The sequence below is a fragment of the Wyeomyia smithii genome, chromosome 3 (genome assembly GCF_029784165.1).
Source record: "Wyeomyia smithii strain HCP4-BCI-WySm-NY-G18 chromosome 3, ASM2978416v1, whole genome shotgun sequence".
NCBI lineage: Eukaryota > Metazoa > Arthropoda > Insecta > Diptera > Culicidae > Wyeomyia > Wyeomyia smithii.
The window spans coordinates 73,038,968-73,057,153 of record NC_073696.1 but is presented as its reverse complement, the minus strand read 5'-3'; the positions used below and the strand labels follow the sequence as shown (position 1 = coordinate 73,057,153).

Sequence of the window (18,186 nt, the reverse complement as noted above, 5' to 3'; positions counted from 1 at the left end):
GTAGTTTTGTTTGAATTGAATAGCTTTACAACTTTGCTGAAGAAGCCATATTTCTAGGATGTTCCTATCAAAAGTTAGATTCGTGCGCCATCTCTGCGGGCAAATCGCGAACTAACTCTTAAAGCCATAAGAAGCGTTTTACTACTATATGCATTTTTGCTGAAAACAGTAATCGTTTATCTCGTTCCACTAACGAGTTATTTACGTTTATTCGAAAACACGAGTCATTTGCTTAAGTTTACGTGGTTTATAGATAGCCCCTTGTCAGTACAAAAATTTATCTTATATGTCATAATCATCTGCAGTGGAAAACCAACAATTTGGCACAAACAATGAATATTGGCCGGAAATTTCAATTTTCCGACCATTGTGCGCCCGTCACGCATGTTTGCTCTTCGAATTCTATCGAATTGATCTCTGCAGTGTACACCGCGGCGTAGTTCTCTGTATTATCTTTAGAGTGATTCACTACTCTTGTTTGGCTCAGCTGTGATGTAATGAGCAAGTGTGAGGCTACTGACATACTGAGGCGTCAAATGAAGCGAAGCAAGAAGCGTCGCAAAAGCGTCCGAGCTACTTTTTCGAACGTCTATATGCAACGCTCAAACCGGTCATACTCGAGCGGCAACGACGCGTCGGTAGAGGCGGCGAAACAGAACGAGTAGTGCTTTGACGCGCGTATACTTACGCGGTAATACCATATTCAGACTAAATCTTTCATCGCAAGGTGCTTTATATTTGCTTTGTTTTGGTTTGGTAATTGAAAAAAAGCAAATAGAAAACATTTTCGTTTACAAAATGTTAAAATGTTTAAAAAATGTTAGTGCAGTAATACCATGTTCAGACTAAACCTGATATCGCTAGGTGCTTTATATTTGCTTTATTTTGGCTTAAATATAGAAAATATCGGGGAAAATTTTCAGGTAGTCAGGAAAATAACACTGGTATTTTCGATTGATATTGCATGCCTTACATGCTGCACTTCTTTAGTCGCGAAACGCCAGTCGCTGAGTAACTAGCTGTGCTCACAGGGGTTATTCAAAGCCTAACAGATATCATAAACTAGTTGAAAGTTACTCGGGGTCAGCGGATTTAAAATTTAGAATAATTTCTTATATTTTTTACTACGTCTGTAGCGCAACTGACTTCAGAAATATTATTTTACTTCATTAAAAAATCTCTATGTTCACTAAAAACGTGATTTACCGTGCTTGAAGAAGCAAACAATACTTCATTGGACGAATTCATATTTCCTTTAAACGAAACCGCTGTTGGAATCTAGGAATATGACAACACAACGCATTTGCGACGCTCGCTCCAGTATGTCATAGGAAGCTTCAGCCAACGCTTCTGTTTATTCCGCTGCTAATACGCTTAACGCTTCGCTTCATTTGACGCCTCAGTATGTCAGTAGCCTGACAGTTGTTCTGCTAGATACAGAGACACAGCGTAAAACAGAAAGAAAAGTGTAGTGCAAAAATTACTACGCGCAGCTCTTATGTTGGACAAAATTGAAAAAAATATATGCACCTTTTTCAAAATGGCGTGTGAAATTGATTTCCGGTCTCAAGGAATCATCCCGATTCCGGAAAAACCCATCTTAGGTGGTATTTGGCCATTTTTTTAACTGTTCCAGAAAGCGGAATTCGCCATTTTGATATTCGAAATTTTCATATGCAGAATGGCCACTAGGGCCGTTTTCAGGGCTCTAGACATCAGTTCGATTCTGCCCCAGAAAAAAAAGTGGACCACCTATTACCCCTCGAACCGTTTGCGCTCTAGTATGACCGCATCTATTTTGTCACTAGTAACGGTTTCAAATTGCTGAAGGCGATGAAAAATACGAGTTGAGTGGTTTGTTTCCATTGGTCATCAGACATTTTTTTATTGTGATAGGGTAGATGATCCAATAGTTGTGGTAGCACCAATAGTTGCGGCATCGCTTTTAAATTCATCGTTTAAACTAATTAGAACCGAATTGCTTATGCTACATGTTGAAAAAATAATAGATTAAACATAAGTACATATGTTACTACAACAATATATACTGAAAATATCCAAATTACTGAAGAATACTGTATTTTTCAGAAACTTACCCGGAAGGCACCACTCACTACCCATTTTCTTATTTTGTCCACGATTGTTTTAAGATATGCGTGTGGTTTAAGTACGATTATTACTCATGTAATTATTTTCCCACATAACAGTTTATTATGGAAACTGTTGCACAGGTGAAGTTCGTTAATAGATGATCATATTATTTATAAATTACTTCCTCCACTATTGGATCACAGGATACACTATGATCTTATAGTTGCGGTATGTTTCGCAATTCTGATTTACGTTTATCAGAACATATGTATGTGGGACTACTTGTGTATATTAGGGACAAGCAGGTACTAGGGGACATAAATGATGTAACTTATTACTATTCAATTTTTGAACCCCACCTTCCCCTGCCACCGTATATTTACCGATACTGCATACATGATCGGCCACAAAAGCTATCGCTCTAACCCCTAAAATGCTGTATTATGCTTTTATGACCTCCTAATCGATGCTTACCCACTGCTTTTGGTCTTGTAATTCTTTCAACGAGCCTTTCACAGCTTCAATCGCTCTTTTAGTAAACACTAACGTCAAAAATGTAAACGCAAACATGGTACGAAGCAGAGGTAATAGACTCTAACTTCCAGTGTTGAGAAGTCACCCTTTGTGGAAAATAAAATTCTTCTAAATATTTCAAAATGAGCGCCATTGGTCTTTCTCTTCAGCCAATTTTAGCCCTTTTCAAATGTTGGTCTAAAGACATTTTATAAAAAGTATGCAAAATTTGTTTTATTTTAATAAAACCTACATACCCTCATTGAATTTTGCCAACATCTGACCAAATTGGCGCAAAATCCGTCTCTTAGTTAACTTCGTGCATTTTTGTATTTACTTGCAAACCGACTTGTCAACCTATTAAAAACAATATGATAAATAGTAAAACAATCAAAAACCACTTCAAGCGAGGCAAATACCTTCATTTAACCAAGCAAACACGAATGTTTTATATACCGCAACTACAGGAAGTCCCATTCACAACTATAGGAACTGTACCGCAACTATTGGAACAAAAGCGTGCAACTTATTTTAGTTAATTTAAACCCTCAAAGCGGGTTCAAAGTCAATTTTAAGGTGCAAAATTATCAAATAGAACCCATTTCAACAGAAAATAGTGAAACGGACCAGCTAGATTCGTTTTTCTTAGCCAAAACATGGCTAAACATGCATAACTCGTGCTTAGCTCCTCCACTATTGGGTCATTTACCCTAGATAAGTCAGACGAAAAACGCACAAAAACTTCAAAAAATGCACAGAAATAAAATCACACCAACAAGGTTATTTGTGCAACTTTTGGTGACATAAATCAATAAGGATACAAAACTATAACGATTGGGTTGTGTTCGTTGCGTTCAAATGCGTAAACCTTCAGGTTTCCTGTTTCCTGACTAATTTTATTCTAATCCACGGTTCATAATCAAATATAACTAGCGAATAAATTTGACAAGCCCTATGTCGAATGTAACTAATTCGTTTTCGGTTTATATTTTCGATTTTTTTTATCTGAAATTATTTCCAATTTAATGCGCAGCTTACATGATGGTTGCACCGCCATCAGGTGTTCACCCGGCACCATTATGCCATTCGTTCGTGGTTTACCACAATGGCTAGCGACTGGTCATCGACAGGATTGAATTTAGTTCGCACATGGGTACACTCAAAATAATTTTCACGTTATAATTACCGGAAAAGTTATGTGAATATTTTCCACTGTCATTTTCACGTAGATTTTACGTGATTGTCATTTGAGTTCATCATGATCTGGTGAGATGATTTATCTTGTGAATATTATTCAGTAGACATATGCGTTTCATGTGATTTTCACGTAGAATTTAACTACCGGTAAAGTGAAAAGCATTTGACTAACGGATAGCTACTACGTTTCATCAAACGTATAAATTTCAATTGGGGTTCCCAAATTCTTAAGAGAGAAATTAGATTTCAGAATTTTTCGAAATATATTGCTAGATAAATCACACGGGCATGCAAAATTTCCAATTCGAAAAATGATTGAACGACATAAAAACTGACAAATATTAAGACATTTACCGTCGATAATTACTGTTAGCTGCTACTGTTTGTGTTCAGGTAACTCCTGGATCTTTGAATTGAATCTGTGCTAAATCTGTAAGCTAAAGATTCCATGTCGAATTCTTATGGTTTTTCTAAATCTCACTCGTTGGCAAGCCATCGATGAAATTAATTTTATGTTCAGAGACCGAATTACACAACAGCTTCGCCGTTTTGATTCTTGTATATTTTCGCACAGAGAGTTCATTCTGTTTGACGTTGCCAAGTTCACGTAGATACTACGTGATAAAACATAGTATGCATGTGATTTTCACGTAGATGTTATGTTTGTCACATAAATCATGAAAAATGACAGAAAATGAATAAGTACAGGAAATTTCACGTAACAATAACGTGAAAAATATTTTGAGTGTAATTTTGTCAGCTCAATGGAAATACCGTTCGAAACATTCTGCGGGCTAAATACAGTTTGGTAGGGCGACTTTGTTACCATTCGGAATGAGGTATGCGTCATAGAAATTCAGAAAAGATGACGATAATACCAACTCGGCTTCAGGCGGGCAGTCGTTTAATGGCAACGCTACATTAACCATGTTCTAGACCGCTGATGTATTAGATCTATTATCCCGGTGCTTTCGATGGACGTTTTTTTGCTTACTTTTCCGTATGGTCCTTGCCGCACCACTTGTGGAGTGGGAAACAAAGAAGTGAAGCGAGAAAAATCCCGCGTGTGAATGACACCGCTGCTTTGCCTTCGCCAGCCAGACAGACGCAGACACCAAACGACGACCAGTGTTTTCTTCCGCTTTTCCTAGGACGAATGCAGCATTTTCGTTCTTTGTCCCGTTTCCAGTGTGCTGGATAACACGGGTTCGTGCTAGTATGTCTGGATTTCTTCCTCTTCACAACGGTTTGCATTTCCGGTACAGGACGCCACACGTTTTTGTTCGTCCAAAGGTGCAGTTGTGTTCGTTCGTTATAGATTGGAGGTTTCCTGGGGGCTACAGATAAGAGTTTTAATTCCGTTTTTCGACTATTGGTTTCCATGCATGCTATCAAGCTCTTTCAATATTTTGGAAAAGGATTTTGCTTTGTTTTTTTTCGAGTTAATAAAACCAACTATTGATGAGCCCCTCGATTATTCACTAAGTTTAGCATTCCCCCCGGAATGGGTGCTATATGAAAGTGCAACCTTATGGCACTAGTTTGGCACTTCACCGCTCTGGAAACTTTGTGTGCACTAACACACACAGCTCAACTTAACGTGCCGCAACCTCCAAAGGGGGTGGCAGGGTTGTTCGAGCATTTTCACACAAACTAAGGAGTGGATTTCTCAAAGAAGAAGAGCAAATTCTGTATAACGGTGGTAGTGTTTGGTATGTAGAACCTATCTACATCTAGCGGATACGGTAAATGTTCACCACCAGCTCGGGGAAACTGTTTCCAGTATACTGTTGTTGTTTTTAAGTTTGTCCTTCCATCGTAGACAAGTGACTAAACGGGAATAGTCGTTAGCAATTCGCCTTAGTTCCAGTTTCTGACGGTCGTGAGCTGTTGTGCCAAGTTGTTCTCGGTGTGCAATCGAAGTCCTACCCTGCAAGAACAAGAACCGCTGATAATGAGCCGTTATCCGAGTGATCCTGTGGTAGCCTATCCGTGGTTCCGGTGCGGTCAAAACCGCCCACTTTATCGACCACCCCACCAGCAAACTAGTGGACTGTATCAGTTGAACAATTTTATCAGTAATGTTGTGCTCAGTGAATTGAATCGTGTGCGATGTCAGCTGCAGCGCCAGCATCAACCGATGTCCTTATTCCCACCGCATCTATTTCGGCGGTCGGCAGTAGCGAGCTGGAACGGTTCCGCAACACGCCTACCGCACAGGCAACAGGAGGAGCAGCAGTTTCTGCTCAACACTCTGCAGGCGCAACTATCCTACCAGTGCTATCAGCAGTTGGAATCTGCGGTGACAGTGGCAGGACAGCGGAAATCTAGATACGGCTCGGCGCGTTGCAGCGGTCCTGCGCCTGCCACCGCTGCCGGTTTCCGTAACATAGCGCAACATACAGGCCACCAACGCAACTTGGCCGATTTGTTGACACCGTTTCTGTTTGTTTATGTGCCGCTTTTCAATAACGTGTCACTGCCGGCGACAGCGCCACCATCGACGGTGAACCAACGCCAGCACCACCACCACTACCAACAACAACAACAACGACTACAACAAAATCAGCAACGAGCTGCCGACATCACTTTCCAGATCAGGTTAGTAAATTTGTGTGTTTTAGGTTGCACTGTTTCTATCTCTCTCGCTATAAAAACAAACCGTTGCGCAAACCTCTGGAGCACAGATTTTGCACATGCTTGAAATAGCATTGGATTACATGTGGGATAACGTTGACACTTTATCGAATGTTATGCTGTACTGTAATAACAGGTGAACATGCATTCAGAGTGTAATGGAATAATTTCCAAGCGTTGCTATGAGGAAAAAAAATACGCAAAATCTTTTTATCAATCAACCGGAAATTGTTCTGTTAGTTGATTTTTGTTTGAGAGTCTTAAGACTATCATAAATCACTTTTAAAATTTAGTTAGTGACACCGATTCACGCCAAGAAGCACTAATCACGGGTAAGAATTACCACGCGCACGCATTCACTGGAGGAGGAAAAAGACTTTGAATATTCATCGTGAATATAAAATCTAGGGTAATGTTTCGCTCGAATAAAAAAGGAAAAGGAGGAATTAGGAACAACAACGTTTTACGTGTATTCTCATGATTCGTTTTGATCAAGAAGATGGCAACCCTGTCTCAACTCTTCTACATATTAGCATCACTCGGAAGGTTTGCTTCGATGCCTGGTAATGAGTTGATTAAGGCGTGTCGATGTGAATATCAGTATCCTTGGTATAAGAAAAAAGTAATTTTAGAGCTTGCTTTAGTGCCAGGTTCTAAGGGGCCATCACATTCCACGTGGACAGTTTTTCAACGATTTTTTTATAGACCGTGGACATGTTTCCTTGCTATCATTAACGATTCCGCTTACTTTGCAACGCACGTCCTTTTTAAATAAAATGTTGCGTAGTTCTGTCAACGGTCAACTCGAGAACAACATCTGAAAATCGACTTTTAAAATTTCGTCTTCATCTTCTCGAAAAAAGCTTTCATGCTAATTTCCAACTATTTCGTGCAGCAGCCTCTTTTTCAAAACCAGGTATTGACACAAAATTCCATTACCACACCCAGACAGACTTTCGATGCAACTTTTCGTTGTATAGCCTGAAATAGTATATTTTCTCGACATTCCTTCATCGGAATGAAATGCTGGTACTGGACACCTTGTTTCCAATGTGAGAAACAACGACGGCAGCGAAATAAGTAAGCACCAACAAAAAGTAGTGATAAAGTTTTCCTTTCTTGATAACTAAGGTGACAAGGACACAGTCAAGAAATGCAAAACTAAAAAAAGATAGCGAGAAAAATCGGAAAAAAATTTGTTCCTCCCCGGGCTTCCAGTAGGTCAGTTTTCAGTAGAATTTGTTTATTTTTTAATCAGCCTAGCAACAGACTTGATTCATGGCGGGCGTTATTTTATCTGTACGAACTTATGTATAACAAGTCCCTGACAATGGCCGAAAAGATTAACGTAGCCTTTGCGATCGGACTTCTAGAAGTCGTGTCTTAAAGCGGTCGAAGTTTCACGTTTTTGACCGATGAAAAAAGCATGATTTTTATGATATCGAATGTTTGTTTTTGGGGGCTAAATTTTTTCAAAATGCATGAATCGTTAAAGTCTGATGTTTTTCCTTAAAAAAATAAGAAAAGTTGGCTTTCTAGGAGTCAGAACGTTTTCGAGCTGGAAGACTTTCCCAGAAAGTCATTTTGTTACTAATTTTTTTTTGACACAACGCTTTATTTCGAAGTTTTACACATTTTTGAGACGTTTATTTAAATTTAAATTTCGGCAATTTCATGAGCAACAATTGAATTTCATTATGAAAGATTTCTGTGCATTTTTTCATCGATCAGAAAAGTGAAACTTTGACCGCTGTAAGGTTCCACATTCCGAAATACCATTGAGCTGGAATTAAGGACTTTTTTCGAGAAGACGAATAGATCTACTGCTAAACAAAATTCAAAGATCAGCACCCTAATAAACAGTAATCCAGAACATTAATATTGAAAAAAGGTCTCATTTTCTCATTTTTCTTTGTTCTAACATATCTCTCAATTAGGTACATATTTTATTCGTTTTGCATTTCCTTTTATTTTTTTATTATTATATTGTTGACAAATGTTTATTTTGTTTTAACTTCCATACCGATGAAAGATTTACTCATTACTCACTACTCATTTTTTTTTTAAATAGAAATACAACTTTATTTAGAAAAGGCATGCAATCGCTTGAAAATGGTTTTGCGGATAACTGCTAATAGCGAAGCAAACTGTACCTGCGTTTGGATTAGATCCTCATCGACCAATTTCTCGTTTTCAGCGTCTTTAAAGGTTTTTGTTTTTCCTTCACGCGAACAGTCGTCAACATTGAAATTACTGTCTCCAAAGCGACGAAGCTAATTACGGCACATTCTTTTACTCAGGTCAGCACTTCCGTCAAGTTTTTTCAACTCTCGATGCGCTTCAGCCACCGTTTTCTGTGAAGGAAATAAGGAAAGTAGCACAAAATTAAACATTTTCACATAGTTAAAATTGTATGGTATCACAATAAAATCACTAACGTATCAAGGCGATTTTTTTACCATATGTCACATCTTGGTTCATCACGTTTTAGATATGTCAAAATCGACCAGCACTTACTGCTGCTACCATCTGTTGACAAACAGTAAGACCTTAGATACGCACCTAATATCAATATTGTCCTCTTTTAATTTGAGGTTCGTTTTTAATTTAAGGTCCGTAGTAGTGCGGACATCTTTTAATCTCGCTTGGTAGTGCCCCATAATCTCAAATACTGATGTCCCGGAAGTAGTAGATAATAATTATGTCCTTCAAAAAAAAAAGCTGGCTATTGGCTAGCTTACAGTGTGTAGTTTTTGTCGAAAAAATCATATTCATAAAAGGGAGTTTTTTATGATATTTAATTTATGATTATATTCTTGTGTTTTTTTTTCTCTGTGTGGACTCATCACTGCGACCAGAGACATTTTGATCTATTGTGATATTGCCCAGGTGTTTTCTGTACTCTGCACTTCATATTATTGGCAGTATCACTATTGAAGTGAATGATACGCTTTTTTTTTATTAATATCCGTGCTTGTGTGTGACAGTTTACCCTTTCATTTCAAGCTTACTGCCTCCTCTTCTATCCTACCAATATCGCCAATTTACAATTCCCTGAACTGAGGCTACACCTAACGTTCCTCTCTGGCCAGGTTTATTCTAAGAGGGACTTATTATGTCCAGAGGAAGGAGTCTTATCGAAACCTCGTTCCTCGTGCCAATATCGCCAATTACAATTCCCTGTAGAGGGTAAATATTTCTGAAATCAGTTTTATTATAAGAAGGACTTATTTTGTCAAGAGGAAGGAGTCTTATTGAACCTCGTTCCTCCTACCAACACCGCGTCACAATCACAATTCCCTGAAGAGGTATTCATACTTCACCTCTGGTCAGGTTTGTTATAAGTAGGACTTATATTTTTGTCAAGAGGAAGGAGTCGTATCGAAACCTCGTTCCTCCAGCCAAGACCGCGTCATAGATATAATTCCCTGAAGAGAACTATTATACGTTACTCAGAACAGTTTTATTATAAGAGGGACTTTTTTGTTAGGATGAAAGTCAGCAAGGCTACTATAGAAATCAGCTTGAAGGAAGGGTATGTAGTAGAGAGCCTGAGAATGAACCCATGTTAAAGTCCTTTGACAACCAAATGGCCTGATTCTACCAAGATTCGAACCCACGACCACTCGCTTATCAAAGCGGACTCTGTAACCTTGCGGCTACGAAGCTCTCTTATATTCTTGTGTTTTTTCCTGAATAATTTCTTCTGTGTCATTACCTATATTTTTCTTTGGAAGAAAAAAAACTTGCTTCAATTTTTCTTAAGATGTCACAACAATCAGATAAACCGTTTTGTTTTTTTTGTATTTTTTTTTCTGAAAAAATAATTAAACTGTTATATAGTTATAACCAGGCTTCGAAAAAGTACTGCGTTGCGACCCAATACCGAGGTTTAGGCTCTCTTTTTACTATAACAGCATCATGAGTAAACTATTTATTAGAGCTCACATACAGCTAAAGCTTACACAGGCAACGAAGCTGTGATGTGTGGCACACGATAGCTCATTCTTGGGCATGTATTTTGATCATTCGGATATGACAGCCTAAATTGTTCATTTCGAGGATGTCCTATTGGTTTATCTACTTATTCTATACCTGTAAAAATGCAGTCCGGTCTGTCTGTCTGTCTGTCTGTCTGATCCATATAGGCTCAGAAACTACCGAACCGATCGACGTGAAAATTTGTATGTAGGGGTTTTAGGGGCCGAGAAAGGTTCCTATGATGTTTTGAGACCCCTCCCTATTCTGGAAGGGAGGGGTCCCATACAAACGAAATACAAATTTCTGCACATCTCAAAAACTAACCAAGCAAATGGAACCTAATTTGGCATGTGGATGTTTTTAGGAGTAACAAATACGTCCATATTGGTTCGACACCGCTCCCTCTTCTGTGAGGGAGGGGTTCCATACAGATGAAACACAAATTTCTGCCTATCTCGAGAACCAACCAACTAAATGGAACCAAATTTGGCAGGTGAATGTTTTTAGGGGTAACAAATATATCCATAATGGTTTGACACCCCTCCCTCTTCTTAAAGGGAGGGGTCCCATACAAATGAAACTCAAATTTTGCACAGCTCGAGAACCAATTAAGCAAATATAACCAAATTTGGCAGGTGAAAGTTTTGGGGTGTAACAAACATGTCCATAATGTTTTGACACCCTTCCATCTTCTGACATATCTCCAAATACCATTTCGAAATCCAAGATGGCGACTTCCGGTTTCTGAAAAACAGCGCCAAATAATCAAATACCACCCAATATGGGTATTTCCGGAATTGTTATGACGCACTGAAGCAACAAATCGACCTCAGACAACATTTTGAATTGTAAGATGGCGATTTCCGGTGTCTGGAAAACAGCCGAAAATGACAAATTACCACCCAATTTGAGGGTTTCTTTAAACAGATTGACACACGGAGGCCAGAATTGTTCCCAGATGCCATTTCGAAATCCAAGATGGCGACTTACGGTTTCCGAAAAACAGCGGCAAATGACCAAATACCACCCAATATGGGTATTTCCGGGATTGTTATGATGCACTGAAGCCACAAATCGAGCTATCAATCTCAGACAACATTTTGAATTGTAAGATGGCGACTTCCGGTGTCTTGAAAACAGCCGAAAATGACAAAATACCACCCAATATGAGTGTTTCTTCAACCAGAATGTCGCTCAGGGGTCAGAAATTGTCTCCAAATGCCATTTTAAAATCCAAGATGGCGACTTACGGTTTCTGAAAAATAGCCTGAAGTGACCAAATACCACCCAATATGTGTATCATCGGATCCAGAATGATGCAAGGAGCTGATAATAAAAATAATAAATACGAAGCAAATCGTTTCATATGTTTTGCCATCGTTGATATTATTCCCCATGTACAAAAATAACGTTTTTCGCACCGCTTTGTTTTTATGATAGCATTGGCCTTACTTTTGTGAATCATAATCACCTGGCAGCTTGGTCAAATATGCGCCGGAAGATGCCACGCTGTAAAGGCTGTCATTAGCGACAACTTGGAAGAACCAACAGACATAAGGAGATGAAAATTAACAGCCCGTTTGGCATTGGATGTGAGCGCTGTCGTCAGTGGCTGTATGCTTGGTTTCACTCTTTTGCTCTTTGAATGCTCATTAGGCTACATTTTGTTAAGGAGGCAGAATTCGAACAAGTCATATATAAAGCACTTGTAGAGACACTCTATCTCTACAATTTATCCAAACATTGTATTGTTGAAATTGCCATAGGTACAGCGTAAAAGTCAGGCCAGGCTTATAAAACCGAAAGAGCTGCTCTTTTGGTACCTACAAAATTAAAACAACTCTAGCTATGGAACTACAGCAATTTTAATATTACAATGTTCAGACAAATTGTAAAGATAGAGTGTCTCTACAAGTGCCTCATATGTCTTGATCGAATTCTGCCTCCTTGACAAAATATAGCTTAATGAGCGATCAAAGAGCAAAAGAGCGAAACTAAGGATGATGTGGCTGTCGAACTGTGTAGCCGAATTATTTTGAAATTCGCTGTCACGGAAAGACAGTACTTTTCAGAAGGCTGTCTACAACATTACCGAACAGGTCACACCGATCATATAAACCGTTTTGGCCCTAAACATATTTGTGATCATCAATACTTCTCTTTACATACAATTTTTACATAGCTTCTTAAAAGTAAATCATGACTTTGCTCACAGGAATTTCTATGCAAAGTTTCAGCCAAATCTGAAAAGATCAATTCAAATGGCTGCTCGTTTTTTTGTGGAATTGCACTACAGTGAGTAGTGAGAATAAATAGAATACAGTGAGTAGTGAGAATAATTGCTAAGAGTATTTAATCTTTTTAGATTACCTAGATGGAACTAAAATAAATATTCGTTTTCACGGATTTTATGAATATTTGCTTTTATATAGCAATGTGCTGTTCTTTATATAATAAAATGTGCTGTTCTTCATATAATAAAATTGTTACAAATTTAGAAGAGATCGGAACTGTTGACATCTGAGATAAAATATAAAAAATTCAAACAAAGATGTGCCGAAATGAGCGTATGTTTTATTCAATTCAAATGTTATACAGTAGAGTGGCAATGCTTGCATAAAAAAAATCATCATCGAATTTCAAAAACCGACCATATACATTTTGTTCATTGGCCCAAAAAATGATCTGTGCAAAATTTCAGCTCAATCGAACATGATTTAGGGGTGCCTCAAAGCGCTCAAAGTTTTGATTTTTCGACCTTCGAAAAACTGCCAAGGGGGTAGAACAGGAAATTAGGAAAATCGATTTTTTTCAATGCCAATTGTCTTAAAAATGCATAAAACGACGAGATCTGGTCATTTCAAGAACTTGTTTTAAATTATTACATATTAGGCCTTCGGTTGCTTAGAAAACGGCTAAGTCCCAGAAGGTCGATTTTCGGTAATATGCATTTTCAAGACATTTGGCATCGAAAAAAAAATTTTTGATTTTCCTAATTTCCTATATTCCCCCTTTAAAAGTTTTTCGAAGGTCGAAAAATCACAACTTTAAGCGCTTTGAGGCACCCCTAAATCATGTCAGATTGAGCTGAAATTTTGCACAAATCATTTTTTGGGCCAATGAACAAAATGTACATGGTCGGTTTTAGAAATTTGACATGACGCTTTTCGCTGCCACCCTATTATACAGAGACAAACGTGAATCATAACTTTATTTTCTTTTTTTAACTTTTTGCTTTAAATAATCGTAATACTTTTCCATTATATATCATTAATTGTTCGGATACTTTTTATATTGTTAGCTCTGAGGAAAAACAGCGGTGGGAAGCTACATTACATCTATCTTCGTTCATACTGTAAATTACTCAGCACGTTATGTAGCACACCTAAAAAGTCAGAGTTGCGTTAAGTATAACAACTGGTCAAGAACGAAACTAATGCCCTCTGTTTTCTTCGGCATGAATGTTTGATGTTGCCATTTTCGGCTTAGTGCTTGATCTTAATAGATTACTATAAAATTCGGGGTTGTCGAGCCCGAATCGTCCTCAACAAATAGTAGCTCAAAGTGGGTGTCTAGACGGTAAAATTGATTTGTTTTCGCAACGCGTCACAACAAATAATTTTCGCTGAGCGTGAGTGAGCGAGCAAGCGAGAGAGGACTTCCATTAGGGCAATTTTTATGCCATTTTGTGGTCGTAAATCGAGTCTTTTGCTATTCGATGGAACCACCGTTGCTGTCGTGGTGTCGAAAATGTATAGGTACTCTGCTAGTCGTCTACAGTATTAGGCGAGCATTTATTCTCGGATGTTGAGAGCAATTTTGTAAGCAACCGAATGTTTTTTTTGAACATCCTTTACCTAATCATCGGATCCTAAGTATATATACACAATGAGGTTAACGACATGTCGGGAAACTGCTTCCGACTGGTGATAACAATCAGGCGGGCAAGGATAACGACCTCAGAAACTGGAGTTTGTTTCTTTGTGTGAGGTTACCGGTATAATACAGATTTTATTTTTTTGGTGTTACGGTTTAAGCAACTTTTCGCAGTTTTTGGAATGTTTTTGATAGCCATAGTATCATATTGTACATATAATCGGGTTAGCACGATTTTCGGAACGCATTGCATATATTAGAATAATTGAAGTAACAAAACGGTAGATGATTAAAGTATTAGGTTAACCCATGAAGAATATGTGGTAAACAAAAACCCCAATAATCATAAGACACAGACTTCGTCTCAACTGCGAAAGCAAATAAATCTCAACCATTCGAAAATTGGCCTTACAAAATAATTAATTGAATATAATAAAATGTTTAAGTTGCATTTAGACTCTCCTATTAAAAAAAGCTCCTCAGCCAAGCGTTGATGTACCTACAGGATAATTGCGAAGTTAGCGGTGCTACGATCTTATTGACAGTCTATTTCTAGTCAGAATTCAAACATACAAATACTAGCTTTTTAGACTAGTATCATACCTCGAGACCAATTATGAGGTTATAAGTGAGAAATATTGTACTTATAAATGCCTCAACGGTAAAATATCCAAAACCAGAAGCGTAAATATTGGTGTAAAAATAAATAACCAAATCAAATTGATACACGAATGTTTTATTTCGTGATCGAAAAAAACTTCACAATTGGCTTTTCGTATGAGAAAGGTAAACAGATTTGAGCATAACTATGGTCAACAATAGCGATTACCTGTGCAGTGCTGAATTAACCGCCAATTTCGCAACCGATTGTATGTACCTATATCCATTCTGACTTGTCACTTGTGACTGTATATTCGAAAGGCATATATTTTTCTGTTATGATTATACGGTCAATTACTACCTGCATCATCAACAGAGATCAAAACCTTACTTGCATAATGCATGAGATTGCAGCCTGACATTGAATCAGTAATTTAAGCAAATTAGCCGAATGAAACATGCCGACGGTAATATTATCGATTTGTAACGTGGTAAGCAGCGTATATTTTGTTCGATATACCGTATCTAATGATTCTTTTCACATTAATCGGAGAACAATAATTTGGCGCTCAAATCAGGCAATCACAGTTACTCGTAGGTTCAACTCTAAACTAATCCCGGAAGGAAATTGCACTGCATGCCGAATGAACTTCAAAGGTGCAGAAAAAGGCAAGTCTAAAGCACGTCAAACTGACAGTTGAAATTTAATGGCGTTGCTTTTACTTCAGTTTAATAGGTCAGTTGCCCGTACACATACGTACGTTTGGTGATTGTTGTCTTTTTTTTTGCACGTTCGTTTGTTGCACTTGAGTGCACCACACGAGAATTGTTAGACCAGATGGATTGTTATCGTTCGACAGCGCGCGGTCTAACCTCTAATTGAGCGGCGAATGACTTCCATACCGATCGACGCGATTCGAACGCTTACAGGTAGATTAAGCATGAATTTGTTGCTACAATTTGGTTTACCGCAGCTCGCCTGTACGCAAATTACTTGACGCGGAACGGATCAGTTGGGTTGATTGGTTTACCTGTCAATTGTAAGGTTTTTATTAAATCAATTCGCACAATCTCAAATGCCGCACAGTCAGGAATTATAAGTGATTTTTTATTAATAGAAAGCTGGGTTTATTTCTGTTTCGATGCAGGAATACGTCGTTGGATACTAACGTTTAATTTTTATTTTTTGCTGTTGATCAATAGCAGGTTTAACTTTTAGTTGATTATTAAGTTTTTTGGAATAATCTGAAGACTTGTTGTATTTTTACTTTGCAGTTTAATAACTTTGATAACTTGTTTCAGTATTATTCTGTGTAATGAAACTATGACAAGAAATAGAAAAACATATTCCTTTCTAATTGTCCTAACTATAGAATTAAATGATTTAAGGAGCTGGCACTCATGTTAAGTAAGTGACAGAGATACGGAAATCGGTAAACAACGAAACACGAGTTTTTTTAGATCTTCATGAAACTTTGTATTTGATTTCAACTAGAGAAAACGTTAGCTTTTTTCTTCCGTGTAAGGATCATTTTGACGCAGACGTAGTATTTTTGAAAAACTTATCTATTCGAAGTGGTTACGAATTTTGTAGTTTAATTTTGTAATACAAAACAAAACAAAATTGGAGATTTGAATCTTATCGTTTTAGTTTGGTTTAAATATATGGATAACAAGTTTTGTTTCAAATGTTCGTAAAGGATTACAAGACCGATTGCATGGGAACTTGAATAACTGAAACGTCTTTAACATTGTAAAAGTACACTGTTTAATTTGTTTGCTTATTCCTTATTCTTTTGAAGAAAGGACACCAATATCGATAATATATCGCAAAGATAGTAAATGACCCAACATACTACCTCGCGGCACATCAATAATCGGTTTCGAAAAACTGCGTAAGTTATTTATCTCCATATGCAGAAATTCACTTTTTCAATACCTTCTGGGTAGGGGATTACTCACTTTTTTCGATATAACTTAAATCTTTAAATAAAGCAAAAACGTTAAGATTTTTCATCTACGTCTATGTAAACTGTTTCCATACAATCTTGAAACCTTCTCCAAACTTATTTTTTTATCCGGCATATTTTTGCTGTGCAGGATTTTTCTGATTCATTTCGTTTGAAGCTTCATAAAAACTTTATTGAAAACTGAGATTATAGAAATTAATTTATTTTTACTGTAAACCGTGGTGACTTAGGTCATTCTACCTCTTTTTTTGAATTTGTGATGAAAAAGCACTTGTAGTGCTTGAGATTTGTCATAACCTTCACTGAACTTGAACAACAAATTCGACAGCCCGTCTCCTTGTTTCAAATTATCCAACGTCTCAAACATGTCCAAAAATTTGCCCGTTGTCCTGGCGTTTGATGTGAAACCGTAAAGAGTCACACGCAGGCTTCGGAAAAAAACTCTGGTGCGACACTATAAGCTATTCACGAGAGCTCACATACAGCTAAAGCTCACAGAACGACCGCTCATTCTTGCGCATGTATTTTTTTCGTTCGGATATGACAGCCTAGTTTGTTCATTTTGAAGATGTCCTGCTGGCTTGGCTTGACCTATTGACAGCCTGTTGATTGGCTGCGGCTGTCGCTGCGGCCGGTGTTATAGTGAATAGTTTCATATGTGTTTCCATTGTTGATATTATTTCCAACGTAAGAATAAAAAGGGATTCGTACCATTATCATCACAGTGTCATCATCGACAACTTGGAAGAACCAACAAACATAAGGAGATGAAAAATAACAGCCCGTTTGGCATTGCATGTGTGTGCTGTCGTCAGTGGCTGTCGGGTTTCGTACGGGGAGCTGTGCAATACAATGAGAGCCGAATTACTTGAAAACTTGCTGTCATGGATATACAGTCATTTTCAGAAGCCTGGCTACAACTGTGCCTAACAAAGTGGATTTATAAAAAAAAGCAAAGCAAAGCCTTGGTGCTACATTCCAATTCGGAATTCGGCCTTCTGTTTATTATACACAGACTTCGCAGCAAACTGTTAAGTGTGTTAGGTGGACATGACAATTGCGGGGCCAGCGCTACGATCCTACCAACACTAACAGTCTCTCCCGAGCCGAGACTCGAACCTACGACAACTGGCTTGTTAGGCCAGCATCGTACCTCGAGACCAGTTGGGAGGGTGTAGATTTATATATATATATATATATATATATATATATATATATATATATATATATATATATATATATATATATATATATATATATATATATATATATATATATATATATATATATATATATATATATATATATATATATATATATA

General features: G+C 37.7%; 1 protein-coding gene across 2 annotated transcripts in view; it reads left to right on the top strand.

Moving 5' to 3' along the window:
- The window catches only part of LOC129732808 (protein gustavus), a 267,291-nt gene that overhangs the window by 36,865 nt on the left and 212,240 nt on the right, over window positions 1–18,186 (top strand). Inside the window, exon 1 of one of the 2 annotated variants that reach the window (XM_055694078.1) lies at window positions 5,700–6,402. The exons of the other annotated variant lie outside the window; for it this stretch is intronic. Coding sequence (XP_055550053.1) covers window positions 5,756–6,402 — 647 coding nt within the window. The 5' untranslated portion in view covers window positions 5,700–5,755. Of the gene's footprint in view, window positions 1–5,699; window positions 6,403–18,186 lie in introns of those variants that run through there. 2 annotated transcript variants of the gene reach the window in all.